At 46.9% G+C, this 16,086-nt stretch overlaps 1 protein-coding gene across 3 annotated transcripts in view; it reads left to right on the top strand.

The window, feature by feature from the left end:
- The window catches only part of LOC130524339 (receptor-type tyrosine-protein phosphatase gamma-like), a 129,866-nt gene that overhangs the window by 106,864 nt on the left and 6,916 nt on the right, over nt 1-16,086 (top strand). For all 3 annotated transcript variants that reach the window (XM_057030368.1, XM_057030369.1, XM_057030367.1), the window contains 9 exons: nt 2,224-2,371; nt 4,404-4,495; nt 6,670-6,761; nt 7,378-7,474; nt 7,792-7,874; nt 7,953-8,087; nt 14,513-14,641; nt 14,779-14,954; nt 15,691-15,826. In XM_057030368.1, the coding sequence (XP_056886348.1) occupies nt 2,224-2,371; nt 4,404-4,495; nt 6,670-6,761; nt 7,378-7,474; nt 7,792-7,874; nt 7,953-8,087; nt 14,513-14,641; nt 14,779-14,954; nt 15,691-15,826 (1,088 nt within the window). The remainder of the gene's footprint in view (nt 1-2,223; nt 2,372-4,403; nt 4,496-6,669; nt 6,762-7,377; nt 7,475-7,791; nt 7,875-7,952; nt 8,088-14,512; nt 14,642-14,778; nt 14,955-15,690; nt 15,827-16,086) is intronic.

The following is a 16,086-nucleotide window of genomic DNA, read 5'->3' as shown; positions in this document are numbered from 1 at the left end:
ATTTTCTCACAATTACTGTGAGGTAAGACCCAGTTCACTGATGTTCTGGATTTGTTTCCTCCTGCTATGTAGCACCTGTAAATTCCTGCTGTAGACCCTGAATGACATAGGGCAGGGGTGGGCAAATCCAGTCCTTGAGGGCCATATCCAAGCCAGACTTTCTGTCCTACAGGTAAACACTTTCACCTGGGGTTTCATTTACCTTGGTGAATGGTGGTGATGATGGTGAGTGGGTGGTGATGGTGAGGCTTCCATCCATCCAGGACCTGTATATCTCCAGGACCCGGAGGTGTGCAGGTCGGATCACGGCCGACCCTTCCCACCCTGGTCACGGACTGTTTTCCCCCCTCCCCTCAGGCAGGAGACTACGGTCCATTCGGACCAGAACCTCCCGCTACACAAACAGCTTCTTCCCCTCTGCCATCAGGCTGCTGAACACCAAGTGACTTATCACTTAAGCACCATGTACAGCAGCCAGTCGGACTCACGAACAATACATTACTCCTCATGGACCTGCACTATTTCTTACCACTCACTATTTATGTATATACTGTATATAAGTCTTATTTTATTTTATTTATCTTATTCTAGTGTGGTGTTGATGTCTAGTGTTATGTTGAATGTCGCAGCGGCACACCATGACAAATTCCTAGTTTGTGTAATACTGTGTATTACATGAACAATGGCAATAAACCTTCTTCTGATTCTTCTGATTCTGATTCTGAAAGCATTTCTTGCCTGGTAGGATGTAAATCCCGGCTTGAATTCAACCCTCGAGGACTGGATTTGATTGCCTCTGATGGACAAGTCTAATCCATGAAGGCTGGAATCCAGCCAGGTTTTGCATCCTACCACGGAGAAACCGCACATATAGTGCCCTCCACCTATAGTGACAAAATTTCAAGTGTTGGAGGTGGGGGTGAGGGGGTAAGTCGGTAGCCATCCCCCTCCCAGCTGTGGCGGTGCTGAGTCACCACCCTTCCTTCGCCCCACCTCACCCTGCCGTTCTTGCTGTGATCTGAGTGCTGGCCTACTTTCTAACATGGTGAGAGGAGATGAGGCTTGTGGGCTAGACTCAGCTACAGGGGGAGAGGAAGGTTCTGTTCCATTTATAGTACCAGTGTGTGTGTGTGTGTGTGTGTGTGTGTGTGTGTGTGTGTGTGTGTGTGTGTGTTGCAGCTGTAACAGGATTATTTATTTATTTGTTTTTTGGCAGACCGCCGTGAGAGAAAAGCAGAAAGAGGCGGTAGGCAGCGTCTTTCTGTGTGTGTGTGTGTGTGTGTGTGTGTGTGTGTGTGTGTGTGTGTGTGTGTGTGTGTGTTTGCGTGTGAGTGAGTGCATGCATGCGTGTGTGTGTGTGCGCACGCACTCTTTAGCGTGACAACGTTGCAGACGTTGGTTTAGTGGCGATGCAAGCCTGCTGCGGTGTGGCACAGGGGCCCAGCTAATGTAGCATTCAGCTCCAGGTCAAGCTGCAGGTTCAGGGCCATGGGGGACGGCTTGCACCTCCAGCAACGTCATGGCTGCAGCAGCTGAAGCAGGTAGGTGGTTCTAACAGTAAAAGTGGTGCTGATAGGACAGGACTCAACATTATTATATAACAGACCTCCTGAGTCAGGTGTGTTTTGGTGCAGACATGGTGCTCTGCAGGTGTGCTGGCTCAGAACAGACACAGACTGGCTGTCAACACCAATCTGTGCTGGTTTTACTGGTGGTTCATTTGTGCTGAAGTTGGTTGGAGGCCAGGGAATCTGTGGCAGTAATGGTCCAAGACATTATGTGAATGTAAGATGTGTGATCCCTTCAGTTTTCCTCACGCCTGTGTGAAACAGTGGCATGAGCAGCACATTGGGGCTGGGGGATAAATTCTGAAGTATGTTGCCTTCATCCGACCCATCATTGGTGTGAGTGGACTATGTCACCATGGTGACTGATGCTGTTGACTATCCTGGTGTTGTTTTCAGACCAAGGTCTATAAGATCATGCCAGGTCCTGATCCCAGTTCTGTTTGGTGATGAAGGCCACTTGTTTCCATGTCAGTAAAGGTTAAATCACTCAGGAGAGTTTCAGATGTGAATTGATGTGGCTCCCCAACACACACTCATACACACAGAAATTTGAGACTTTGGGATTTGGGACTTGGGTTTCTTAGACGCATCGCATGGGCCCAGATTATCCTGAGGTGTGTTGTTCTGTTTAACTTTTCCACCTGTGTTTCTCTAGAGCATCCCAGTGCCATCACCAACCAGCGTACAGAACCTGGGTCTGGGTCAAGACTGGGCCTGATGCAGTGGGTGCTACCGCTGGGGGTGGTTTCAGCCATGACCTCCATCTGCCTCGTCATCCTGCTGGCTGTGATTGTCTACTGGAGGTGGGTAAGAGACATAAAAAAGGAAGAGAGGCAGTTTCATGTCCCTGCAGACTGCTGGTGTGAGTGACCGTTGCTTCACTGTGCAGTGCACATAAACCTGTACTGCTTTCTTCTCCACTCTGGACTGCTGGAAAACTGAGGGAACCAAGCAAACCCTCAGCATCCATCTTGTGTATGAGATTCCTCAGGGACAGTGAGACTGTGTCTGCTAAGGATTTCAGAGTCCACGAGGCTCCTGCTGTGTACCTGTGGAACCTGGGTTTGTTGATGTTCCATGGAGCCTCTTCAACCCCCTCCAGACACCTTCTTCCAGTTCAGATTACAACAACAAAAAAACCAAGAACAAAGTATTTTATTTATACAGACCAGTTTTCTCTTATGATGACCTGTGGGCTAACTTAAACTATATAAATATGTACTGTTTGAGTCACCAAAGAAGCTGTTTTCACACACATATGCGGATGTGCACGTGCGCACACATGCACACTTGTGTCAGCAGGTGCTGGTGTTTATAATCCTATTGGAGAGCAAAGCTCAGGTCGTAACCTCTTGTTTCACAAAGACTCCACCTGCTTCATTCCCATTGGCTTGTTTGGTTGTGTTGCATTCATGAGCCATTGGACAAATGTAAAGTTATCTTCCAAACATGTCAATTGACCATTTGAATACCTACACAAACCTAGAAACAGAGGCCAAGAAGTCATATAACCATAAATATGCTGTTGATCAAGAGTTTAAATTCAATGATGAACTCAAACTTCCATTCTAATTATAGAAACTAATAGTTTAATAGAGTTGGACTTTGCCTCAAATAAATACTAATCATTTTTGAATATCAGCAACCGGGAACTGTTGGCAGCATGTTTCAGTCCGCTTTGTCCCACATCATCTCAATGCATCATGGCACCAGCTGTCCCCCACCAGGAAGTGGCTCAGAGATCGTGTGTGTGTGTGTGTGTGTGTGGTGTGTGTGTGTGTGTGCGTGCGTGCGTGCGTGCGTGTGTGTATTTCTCCACGGAATACCCCTCCCTCATCCTGTCTTTGGCTCCGTCTGTCATTCTGTCGCTCAGTTCTCGTCGGCAGCAACATGCCGCCACTCGTCTCCTCTCTGTCCTCCATGTGCTCACCAGGATGAATGCTCTGTGTTCCCTGATCTGTGTCAAATACAGGTAGACACACACACACACACACACACACAGTGTTGATGGTTGGACGTTGGACCTGTCTGAGGACATCTCCTGAGTGGTTTCTAAACTCGACTCATCTTCTTAACCGCTTTACTGGCACCTTCCCCTACTACCATAACACCTTTCATCTTTTGTCGGCACTGGTTTCTAAACTGTTGTGAAATTTCTCCACGTTTAAAGTTGAGTCAATGAAACAACATCTAATAACTAATGATCTTGATTGAGGCATCTTTAACCTTTAATCTGTTTAAAGGTTCTCATTGGCAGTTGAAGAGTTCAGGTATTGATGTCTAGTATGGTGGATTAATAATCCAAGGCATGGTCCTCGGGCAGAGCTCAGCTCCTCATCATTGTTGCTCTCCTCCATCACTGTCTCAATTGACTCATCCAAATTCAGGTTGAACACCAGTCTTTGGCCTGAAGTGTTTGGGGAGAAGGTTGAGGTAGAGCTGGATGGAGTCTATTTTAAAAAGAACTTGTTCTCCTGGAGTTTGTGCTGTCATGGCACCGTGGTGACCAGTTCAGACATCCTCGTGGCTGGACAGTTGCGACCTGGCCCTTCACGTGTGCTTGTTGCCCCATGAATGTCTCCAAGCACATCGGTTTTTGGACACTCTTAATCTGAAATCTGAAACCAGTTTTTAGACATATCAAGTTAGGGATCAGGTTGCTGCAGTGGTTAAACTGGTAGGTCCAGGTGCCCACATGGACGGGGTGGGGGCTAAAGTAACAACAAAGCAGAGGCTTCCTTCGTGCTGCAGCGGAAGGATTTGGACTACAAAATGAACTCACTGCTGGATAATCTTGTCCAGTTTTGTGGTGTGTAAAGAACTTCTCTTTTTCAGGCGTTGTTTCCAGACGGCCCACTTTGCTGTGGAAGACAGCAGTTTGGAGGGAGAGGCTGTCAATGAGACCATCGGTGCCGTCTCCTTTCCAGGTATCTCCAGACTTTGCTTGTTAAAGTTGCTCCTGATAAAAACGGCATCTTTCTATTAGCTCCCCTTTATCCTGCCAAACCTCTCACTGGCCAACCCCATCCATAGTGGGTCGCGTTTTTTTAAAGGGGGGGTCCAAAGTCACAGGTCAGGGTCGGCATCTAGACCCTACTGCTGTTGCTTTCCAAATTTATCACCTTCTAAATTAGTAGATGAGTCTCAGTTTTTGTGGTCATTTAGTATTTCCTGTTTACGCGAGAATGCCACCAACACCATTAGCAACCCCGTGACTACCACAACTGGATGGGTGGGACTCACCTGACGCGTTTGTGTTAACCTTCAGAATGGAGAATGTGGATTTGTCAAGCAGCTGAAATGTGTCAGGTGGTTCTGGCATTGAGTTTGATGTTATGTCCTCCACACAGTCCTTTGATGTGCTGTGCATTGCTAATGATAACACTCTTCACTGGCCTTTGGCCTTTGATAATGTGTACCGAATGTAGCCTCTGATGGGTTTGCAGCAGTGAACTTTTTTTTTTTTTTAAACCCAAAACATTCCAGTAGAACATGTTCTGGGGCAGCACCAGGGAGCCATTCCTCTGAGCTCCAGGAGGTGAATCAACATTAAATTCACACCAATGTAGGGTGAGAATTTGGGTTTAGGTGAGACATTTAAAGACTGTCTAAAAGTCAGGAGGTCCTGTGAGTTGGCAGCAGCCGGGATATGGCGTTTGACCGTATGTTAGTGGCGTTAATTGTCTGAATATGCTCAGGCCTCTGGCCTCACACATCGCTTAATCCTCTTTAAGACCTGCTGGATTTAAAAAACTGCACGCACACACATACACACACACACATACATTTCTATCGTTGTGGGGACTTTCACTCAACATAATACACTTCCCTGCTCCTGACACTCACCCTAACCCTATGCCAACTAACCCCTTGACCTAAACCCAAAATTACATCTTAACCCTTAAATTGTACTTTGAAGTCGTGCAGACCAGATAGAATGGCTCCATTTTGCAAACATGGTCCCATTTTGCAAGTAAAATTAGTATTTTGGTACTCAATATGTACTGTATATGAGGACACACACTGGGTTTACAGTCATGAAAACACATAAGTTCAACTGATATTGGAGTCCTTTGTCTGAGAGACCCAGATAATGGGGTTGGACATCAATTTGCTCCGGAGTGTATATGTCTTAACTGAAGTTAAATGAGACAACACACATGCTCACGCTCCACAAACTCCACATTGGAATGTCGGTCTGCTGCCAGACTCTAGCAGTATAGTATTTGACATAAGAGGCTGACCAGAAAGGGAACATATTAACCCTCCGAAAAGATTCACATCGTGCACGTAAATGTTCTGAGTGACTGAGTCCTCTCAATACCCAAATGCTTAAAAACATTGGGGACTCTGGGGTGGCCCTAAAGGATTTTGCCCTTGAAACGCCCTAAATCCAGCCCTGTCTGGGACAAACTGTCAGCTTGCTTTGTGATTGCATTGTTCCTGCAAAATATGCAAAGAAATAAACAGAGAGATTAGTCTCTATTTAACAGTCGGCAGCCTGCTGTGTTTACTGACATGGGTAATTATGACATATCTGCATACCCAAACAAGCTAACCGTGAGTGCATGCCAGCTAGCATGTATCGTTAATATTTGATGATGACTAAGCGGTGGGGGGTGTAATGGGGGGTTTAACAGTTTAACATCTTTTGGCTAAGCATGCTCCAGCCATGAGCAGACACTACACACTTTAACTGAACTCAAGGACTGCGACATCGTCGGCATGTCATAAACCACATGCACAGGATTAGCTAAAAGCTTACTCCAGAAAGAATGCTACCATAAATGGTTTTGAAGGAGAAATGTTAATTGTGTTTTTGGCATTTAGCAGCATAATTTTTATGATTTGACCAAAAAAGTTACATTTACTGCTAAATAAACTAGCCTGGAGTAAACAATGTAAAATGTGATGAAGAGTAAAGCAATCACAGTGTTTGCCTGGCTTAGAACATTGGCACCACATAAATTAGCTTAGCATGCTGTGATCTAAAGGAGTGTAGTACTAGTAATGCAGTGTACAGTAGTTGTGGGTAAAAAAATTAGCATAGCACTGGAGCACATGTTTCTGGGTGAGGCTAACTGTTGTGTGTTCTCTGCAGATGACATGGAAGCAGTTCCAGTGAAGCAATTCATCAAACATGTGTCTGAGCACCACTCCAGCAGCCAGCGCGGATTCTCGGAAGACTTTGAGGTAAATCCTCTATGTCCTCCTGTTGTCACCTGTGTATAGCCACCAGGAGGCAGCATAGCTATTTGGGCTTCTTGCTGTTGAGGCAGAAACACAGGGTGACTACAGTAATAAAAGCTTTTTTCAGAGAGTCTAGAGTTTGAATCCCGCAACAGGTTTGGATGGAAGAATCACTTCCTGTGGGGTAAATTCACACCTGAAAGTCCTTGCTGGAGGATACCAGTATAAAAACACATCAGGAGAAATGAATCGCTAGTTACAGGACCTGGTAGATGAGTGTTATTTAGATAAAGTTCACGCAGTCAAAACCTGTCTCTTCCCATCATACATGCAACCTGATCTGCTGCCTCACACACAAAGTCCAAAATAACACCAGCCACTACGCAAATAACACCTTTAAATTGCTTCGAAGCGCTAAAAGAAGGCCTGAGAGCCTGATCCAGCCACTGCCGTCCCAGCAGCTGTTTGAGCTTGTCATACTGAGCACTTCCAGCATGGTTAGTCCAGGGACAGGGGACAGGGGACATGAAGCAGGAAATAGAGACAGGAAAAGAAAGAGGTTAGCTTCATAGTCAGGCTAATGCACCTGTGTGTGTGTGTGTGTGTGTGTGCTTTCCAGGATATCCAGCGGTGCACAGCTGGCATGGCGTTAACGTCGGAGCACTCCAACCACCCTGACAACAAGCACAAAAACAGATACATCAACATCATGGCCTGTGAGTGCACATGCTACAGTCAGACACGCTGTGATTACACTCTGAAGTGATTATGTGCTTATCAACATGGGTCACCAGTCCCTGTTGTAACTCTGGATTAGACCCTGCTTTGACCTGGCAGATACATTAGTCCCTAGTGGTCCTACTTCCTATGGTGAAAACTCAAAAGGGGGGACCGAGGAGTAGTTCCTCCAGAGGGAGGCTCAGAGGAGCCAGAAGTAATGTTTCAAGATCAGATGGTTCCAGATTAGCAGATGATCTCCAGCACCAGTTGTGAGATGGCTCCAACCTGCTGAGCATATGTGCTTCCTCCTCAGATGACCACAGTCGGGTGAAGCTCAGGCCACTGGCGGGGAAAGACTCCAAACATAGCGACTACATCAACGCTAACCACGTGGATGTAAGTGCTGCTTTGCTGTCTGTGTCTGTGTCCTCACTCTGTCCTGTATTCACGTGTCCCTTCTGGTTCCCCCGTCAGGGTTACAACAAACCAAAAGCCTACATTGCAGCCCAGGGACCACTCAGGTCGACCTTTGAGGACTTCTGGAGGATGGTGTGGGAGCAAAACACTGGGATCATCGTAATGATCACCAACCTGGTAGAGAAAGGAAGGGTGAGCCTCACGAGCCAGAATGGCCCTAGATGTTCCAGGCAGATCGATCGATCAATCAATCAATCAATCAATCAATCAATCAATCTTTATATAGCATCTGTTACAATCAAAATTGTTTCTAGGCGCTTTACAGAATCCCAGGGCCTGACCCCCGACAAGCAACAGTGGCAAGGAAAAACTTTGTTTTAACAGGAAGAAACCTTGAGCAGGACTGGACTCATGTAGGGAAAACCTCCTGCTGATGGCCGGCTGGGTAGAGAGGGAGGAGAAGGGGGGATGACAGGTAAAGGAGAGAACAGGCAGAGATCAGGGAAATACAATAATTAAAATAGGAGTTGAGTGGGTTAGTGGGGTCGGATGTCAGCAGGTCAGCATAAAGGTGGCGATACCTGTAGATGAATACAGAGAGAGAGGGGGAGAAGCAGAGCAACTACACAAGAAATAATATAATCACTGATCCACTTGGTGAGGAGGAGAGGAGAGGAGAGGAGAGGAGAGGAGAGGAGAGGAGAGGAGAGGAGAGGAGAGGAGAGGAGAGGAAACCATGACCCAGTGGGGTGACAGAGGCCTGTCAGGTGATCATGTTTCCGGACCCCGGCAGCCTTGGCCTATAGCAGCATAGCTAAGATGTGACCTAACAATTAGACAACCCTCTAAATATGATAAATATGTCTAGGATAATTACTGGAACTACAGAATTACTGACAATAGGCTTTTTCAAAGAGGACGGTTTTAAGTCTAATCTTAAAAGTAGAGATGGAGTCAGCCTGCCGTACCTGGACAGGGAGCTGGTTCCACAGCAGGGGGGCCTGGCAGCTAAATGCTCGGCCCCCCATTCTGCTTTTAGAAACTCTGGAGAGCACAAGTAAACCAGCATTCTGAGAATGGAGAGGTCTATTGGGATTATAAGGTGTCATTATAAGGCATCACTCGCTCCTCCAGGTAGGACGGAGCTAAGCCTCTGAGGACCTTGTAGGTCAGAAGAAGAATTTTAAAAATTATAAATTTAATGGATGACTACACATCACTGGAGATAGAATGTTCTGTCACATAGCTAAGACCAGGGAGAATATGCTCACAGAATATGTTGATATGTTTCCCCTGACATACTTCTCCTGCTGCAACTCTAAACAAAAGTGTTGCTATGACAAACAAGAAGTTATATATAAACACAATTATAGCCCCAGAGGGCAGATATGTAATAGTATGTCAATTCAAGTTTCTAAACTATGCATTGCCTGCATCTTGGGTCCAAATGTTGAAGACCCCTCCTTTTATGCCTTTTTCACAGCAATTTATGCTGACTGTAATACATCACTTATAATAGAAGAGGATTTCATCAAGTCACAACCAACATGGGTAACACAAGATCTGCACCATCACCTACAAAGTGTAGATTTAAATCATCATTGATACAAGATCACGACTTTATTAATTATTTTAGAAGAGAGTGGGACGCATTCCTGCAAATAAATGACTCACCTGAAATCTCACCATCTGTTCTTTAAAATAAAAGGTAAAATAATCTCAACACGTAAAAGGAAACGGGGGAAAAACAGTTGTATCAAACAGAAAATAAAAACTCTAGAAGATGGTTATGCTGCTTCCCAACAAGAGCAACTACTGAGAGATCTAAGAAACCTGAATTAAAGAGTATCCTTGACAAACGGACCAGATTTCACACACAAAGACATTTTTGAATATTAAGAGCATTCGAACAATTCAGAATGGTTTTAGCTCATCGATTAAACATCAATTAAGAAAAATCACTGATCCAAATTATTGAGGTGTCAGCAGGAAATATTTCCCACAATCCTGATGAAAGAAGTAAAACTTTTAGAGACTTTTGTGTAAAAACTATATTCATTAGAGACAAACCCATCAGACTCTTGAATCATTTTTGGAAAATATTGTGATACCCAAGCTAAATGGAGAACAGGTCTTAGTCTTGGACGCACCAATCTCAATGGTTGAACTCCATTAGGCCCTTCAAAATATGCCAAATAATAAAGCTCTGGGCCCAGATAGTTTCCCAGCTGAAATTTTCAAAGACATGGATCCTGCCAGCCCCACTATTTTACAGAATGGTAACATAAATAAATGAAAATTACTTATTATACCCTCACCTAAACCCTGCAAACATTAGCCTGCTCAAACTTGTTAAAGACCCAACTCTGCCATCTAGCTATAGTCCCATATCTCTTAGAAATGTTGACCTAAACATTATATGTAAAACACTAGCAACGAGATTAGAGTCAGTTATTCCTGACATAATACACCCTGACCAAACAGGATTTCTTAAAGGTCGACACTGAAAACCACTATTGTATGTAGATGTACAAAAAGCATTCAATAGAGTAAATTGGAAATTTCTTTTTGTGGTCCTTTGCATATTTTGATTTGGAAACTCCTTCATAGACTGGACCCTAATACTATACAGTTCCCCAAGTTCATCAGTGAAAACTTATGATCCAATATCACCAAGGTTTAATCTGCACAGGGACATTCATCAAGGTTCCCCTTTATCCCCTTCACTTTCTGCAGTCATAGAGCCATTAACAGCATACATCTGACAAAATAAAGACATAGAAGGACTCCAAACAAAAATACATAAATCTCAAGATCAGTCTTTATGCAGATGATGTATTACTTTTCTTCAGAGCTCACAGGCCTTACTTTCTGGGGTAGTGGCACTCATCAATGAATTCTCTTCTGTCTCTGCTTACTCAGTTAACTGATTTAAATCCTTAATTTTACCACTTACCTGCAGATTCCAACCCCAGTCATCTATACCAGTTCAACCAGGAAACACTAAACCTGTTGTAATCAATATTTCCTCCAAGCTCTCAAAAAATGGGAGCTCTGGAACTACCAAATGTGTATCATTATTTTCTCGCCAACAATTGTCCATCCATGAGTGAATATAGAACAGGTGATTTGTAAAGAAATTATTATATACCATTATACCATTATATACCATTTATTAGTGGAATAATGAAAAATCATTAATCAAAAAATGAATAATCAAAAACCCTTGCAAACTCACACCCATAGGGTAAAATCCTGATATCCTGCAAAACAAAAATATTCTCCACATACACATGGAAGTCTAATAGAATTATTCATATTGGACCTATAATGAAAGACAGGACATAAATCCCATTTCAAGATGTAGTTGACAAGTTTGCAATTAGCACAACTAACTTCATGTAGTATCAGCAGATAATGTTTATAATTAATGGAAGGTTTAGGAATAGCCAAACCAACCTGGAACTACCTCCAATAATTAAAACATTTTTGTTTTTTGGATCCAAATCTACTGTCTCTCTTAATGTCCAACATTGACATATATCTCTCCCTACCATCCTTGAGATGGGAAAGAGATTTATCTGTCAGGCCAGACCAAGATTTCTGGACCAAAGTGTGCAGAAATACATTTAAAACGACCAAAAATCCGAAACTTCAACTTGTACGATACAAAATTTTACACATTGTTCAGTACACAAGACACAGAATGTTCCAAATAGATCTGGGGGATTCTGAAATCTGTGAGCACTCCACTGATGACATTAGTGTGTGTTAATGGCATTCCTCTGCGTGCTGGTGTGTCTAGGCAGTCTGGCCTCGCTTGGCCAGGGGTCGTGCTTTCCCTGGGCCAGGGGGTCTGCCTGCCTGCGGATTTCGGTCCTTGGGGGGTGAGTTGGGGCCTTTCCAAATGCTCTGTGCTGCCCACGGTGCCACGCTTGTTTGTGTGTTTGTTTGTGTGAGGTCCTTGTTTGTCTCTGTCTTGTGAAAATGTATGATTTTGAGTGTGGATGAGTCATCTTTCTAGTATCGCAACTCCTTCAAATTGCACGGGCAGTGTTATGTCTTGCAGGTCTCAGGCCAGGTCCTGGCGTGCACCCAGGGGCTGTGGTCTGCGGGTGCCTTTGTTGTATGTTGGGTCCTGGGGTTGTTTGTGGGTCCATAGGGACAGATGTGTGTGTGGGTAGTTGGTTTTTGATCGGCTTCAAAATCAATTCTTTTTGTATTGTTTTGGGGGTTTTCTTTTCTCTCTCTCTTCTTTCTATGGCTTGTTTGGTAGTTGTGTGTCTGTCTTGTTGTCTTGCTGTGATTGGTAGTTTGTTTCATTAGGCCCATCCTGGCGAAAAAAACCTGACACAAGATGCATTCAGAGGCTAATCAGAGGCTAATCCTACTTGTCTCACTGCTGGACAGGACAAAGAAAAAACATTCACGAACACAATAGAGATGTCAGGGACCAGATGAGAACCCAAATGCGACACAGGAGTTTGGCTGAACACCGCTTCAGACACAGACACAGACAACAGACAGCATTCACCGGGGAGCGAGCAGAATAGAATAGTCGGGGACAGGCAAGGTCGAGATCGGGCAGAAGGCAGACGGGGTTTACCGGTGAGAAGGCAAAACAGAATGGTCAGGAACATGCAAGGTCGGAACCGGGCAGGCAGGCAAACAGGAATATGCTGGAGTCATCGGAACACGAATAACAATCTGGCAGGGAGCAGGTGTTCCTCCGGGGATTAAGAAGAGAGGCTCATTAGTGTCCAGATACACAACAGGTGTGCGGGGCAAAGCAACTCACAGGCATGATTGCCCGCAGCTGTGACAGAGACCCTCCCATCCCCCTCAAGGGACGGCCCCCGACGTCCCTAAGCAAAGTCCAGGGTCGCCCTCCTGGCGAAGGGTGGGGGGTGGGGGGGTCAGAACTCCTGTGACCCTGATGAATCCAACCCACGGTCCTCATTCTCCACCTCCACTTCTGGTTCGGGCCTCCGAGGTCTGGAGGTCCTGGAGCGCAGGAGCCGACTGACTGTGTATGCTGGGCCCCCATCCACTAGCTGCGGGGGAAGTGGAGCCGGGCGATCCGGGACCAGGGGGCTCTCGTGGGCAGGCTTAATTCTAGAAACGTGGAAGGTGGGGTGCACGCGCTTTGACCGGGGAAGTTGGAGTCTGACTGCCGCCGGGCTGATGATTCTGACGATGGGGAATGGTCCCACGAACCGCGGGGCCATCTTCCTGGAATCACCCCGAAGTGGTTACCGGGCCCGTCTGGTGATGGATGTTCCCCAGGTGATGCCCGTCCAACGCTTGGGTTGGGATGGCAGACGCCAGTGGTTCGTGTCCAAGGTCCAGCTGCCGAACCACCTCTGTGGTGAAAGGCAGGGTCATTGAGGGGAAGCAGAAATAGGACTCACCAGTATTCCCCCAGTTACTGGTGAGTCTGGGCTTTTACTGGACAGGTCGCCATGAAATGACCTTGTCCACCGCAGTAGAGGCACAGGTTGAACTGACGCCACTGCCTGCGCTCCTCCCCTGTGAGCGACGTGTGGCCAAGCTGCACGGGTTCCTCCTTTCTGGAAGATGCTGCAGGCTGAGGAGGAACTCCTGTCGAGAGCTCGCCTGCCTCCGCGAAGCGTCGCCGCAGAGCTCTCTCCCGCCGACGAGCCTGAACCCTCAGGTCCACCCGGGTTGCTAAGTCAATGGCCCCATCCAGCGAGCTGGGGACGTCATAGGCCACCATTGCGTCCTTAATGTGGGCTGCTAATCCGTGTAGAAAAGTGTCCACTAACGCGGCAGGGCTCCACTGGCTCCGGCTGGCCAGGGTGCAGAAGTCAATTGAGTAATCCGACACGGACCACTCTCCCTGGCGGAGCGCCAGCCGTCAACGTCCTGCAGAGGACCGCGAGTTCCCCTGCCCGAACACCTTGCGGAGCTCGGCAGCAAAAGCGGAGAAGGTGGAGCAGGCCTCCGATTGACGTTCCCACTCGGCCGTTCCCCAGAGCCATGCCCATCCGGTGAGATGTGTAATGGTGTACGCTACCTTGGCTGCCTCAGTAGTGAACACGCGGGGCTGCAGGGAATACAGCAGGGAGCAATTCACCACGAAGGCGTCACAGGACTCCGGATTACCCTCATAGCGCTCGGGTTCACTAACCCGAGGTTCGGGGCCCTGCTGCAGAATTACAGGAGCTGACGCAGGTATGGAAGAAGCGGGAGGCGCCACCGGTTCAAGGCGCGCTGACAGTCGGCTGAGCAGACCGGAAAGCTCCGCGAGCGCCTGCTCGTTCGCCTCCGCGGCGCGTCTCGTCTCCGCGGCGGCAGCCGCCACCGCCTCCTCATGCTGCTGAAGGATTCCCTCAATCCGTTCCAGTTGGTCCAGCAGGGACGGGTTGTGCGCTGGGTTCATTACTGCCCAGATGGTACTGTCAGGGACCAGATGAGAACCCAAATTGATTGCCCGTAGCTGTGACAAGAGAAAGTTCCTCTTCCAGCAACCTTGCTCTGAACTTTTACCCCACAAAACTAAACAAATGAACATGTTGTCAGCAGCAAGCATCCATCCTGTTACTCATGCTCAGCCTTCTGCTTTGATCTCACACACTTGTGTCTTTGATCTTCAGAGGAAGTGTGAGCAGTACTGGCCAGAAGAGAACAATGAGGAGTACGGCAGCATGGAGGTCACGTTGAGGAGCTGCCAGGTCCACGCCTCCTTCACTATCCGCTGCTTCAGCCTACGCAAGGTCAAGAAGGTCAGAGCCTTGGACGACTTCATCCATCAACCACATCCCAGTATCATCCTCCAACAGAGAGGAAGAAATGACTGGTAATACTGAGACAAACATTATAAAAGACTGGTTATTGTTTGTCTTTTCTTGTGTTCCTGCAGACTGGTCGAGGCAACCATAAGACAAGGACCCTGGGTGAAAGAACAGTTCTACAGTATCACTACACCCAGTGGCCTGACATGGGTGTTCCCGAGTACACCCTGCCTGTCCTCACCTTTGTCCGCAGGTCGTCCGCAGCCCAGACCACAGACATGGGTCCCATGATCGTTCACTGCAGGTGAGGAAACAGGAAGCAGTGCTAGGAGAAGGAGGTTGTTTATTCCATCATCACTAAACCAGCACTGCTGCTCTGCAGAAACTGGTATTCTGCATCAGTAGATATTTTCAATAATTCTTGCACTCACAGTCACTTTTAACCCATCTTCCCTCTGAGCCGGATGCCGGCGCTGCAGCCCCAATCACCAGGTTGTGTGTAAGCGACATTGTCTCTGAAGGGGAAATTACTGGTAATCATCTGCAGTCTGCAGGCCTCAGGGGACTTGTGCGCCAAGCCCACTGATTTCAGCAGCTCATCAAAACATGTCAGCGCACCTCACTACAGCAGGGGCAATACCACGCCTGTAGCTCCACCTACAGATGCTCACATGTTGGTCCTGTTGTCCTGCAGACATCTGTTTCTGTCTCTAAAGACACTATATCCACCTTTAGAAACCAAACCGACTGACTGGAGGTCAGTCTGCTTGCCGACAGGATGATTAGCCATGATAGACTATGCTGGCAGGGAACCTTTAGATCCGTGTAGGGCATCAGACAGACTCCTGTCCCACTGAAGCTGCTGCTCTGCTCCTTTCTACTGTGGACTCCGATGGTTCAGAAGGAAACACTGCTCACATCAGCCCCCAGTCTCTAGCTGGCTATCTTCTGATGGGTTCTGAATGAGAACCTGAGACTTAGACCTGTCTGTTTCCCAACATGGTGGGATTAACCCCTCACTCTCCGTCTTGCCTTTGAAGTGCTGGAGTGGGTCGGACAGGCACCTACATTGTCATTGACAGCATGCTGCAGCAAATCAGGGACAAGAAGACGGTCAACGTCGTCGGCTTCCTCAAGCACATACGCAGCCAACGCAACTACCTGGTGCAGACGGAGGTCAGTGTGCTTCTTTTCCTGTATCTGCATTTTGCCTCTTTGGTGTTAGCTTTGCTTCCTTCTGGGTTTGAAGTGTAGCGTAGAACATTAGCTGGTCATGGTGGTGGAGATGTTTGAACAGCAACAGAGGGACTGAAGAACCTTTTCAGATCTTCAGAACATGTGAACTGTTGCTGCTCTTTCTTTATGCCCAATTTCTCTGATCAGCTGCTCCTCTCAAATAAGCCTAGAATATCCCAACATTGGGGTGTTACAGGCAG

The sequence above is a fragment of the Takifugu flavidus genome, chromosome 4 (assembly GCF_003711565.1).
Source record: "Takifugu flavidus isolate HTHZ2018 chromosome 4, ASM371156v2, whole genome shotgun sequence".
In the NCBI taxonomy this organism is placed as follows: Eukaryota; Metazoa; Chordata; class Actinopteri; order Tetraodontiformes; family Tetraodontidae; genus Takifugu; species Takifugu flavidus.
The sequence above is the reverse complement of the archived record's forward strand: the minus strand, read 5'-3'. Positions and strand labels throughout refer to the sequence as shown.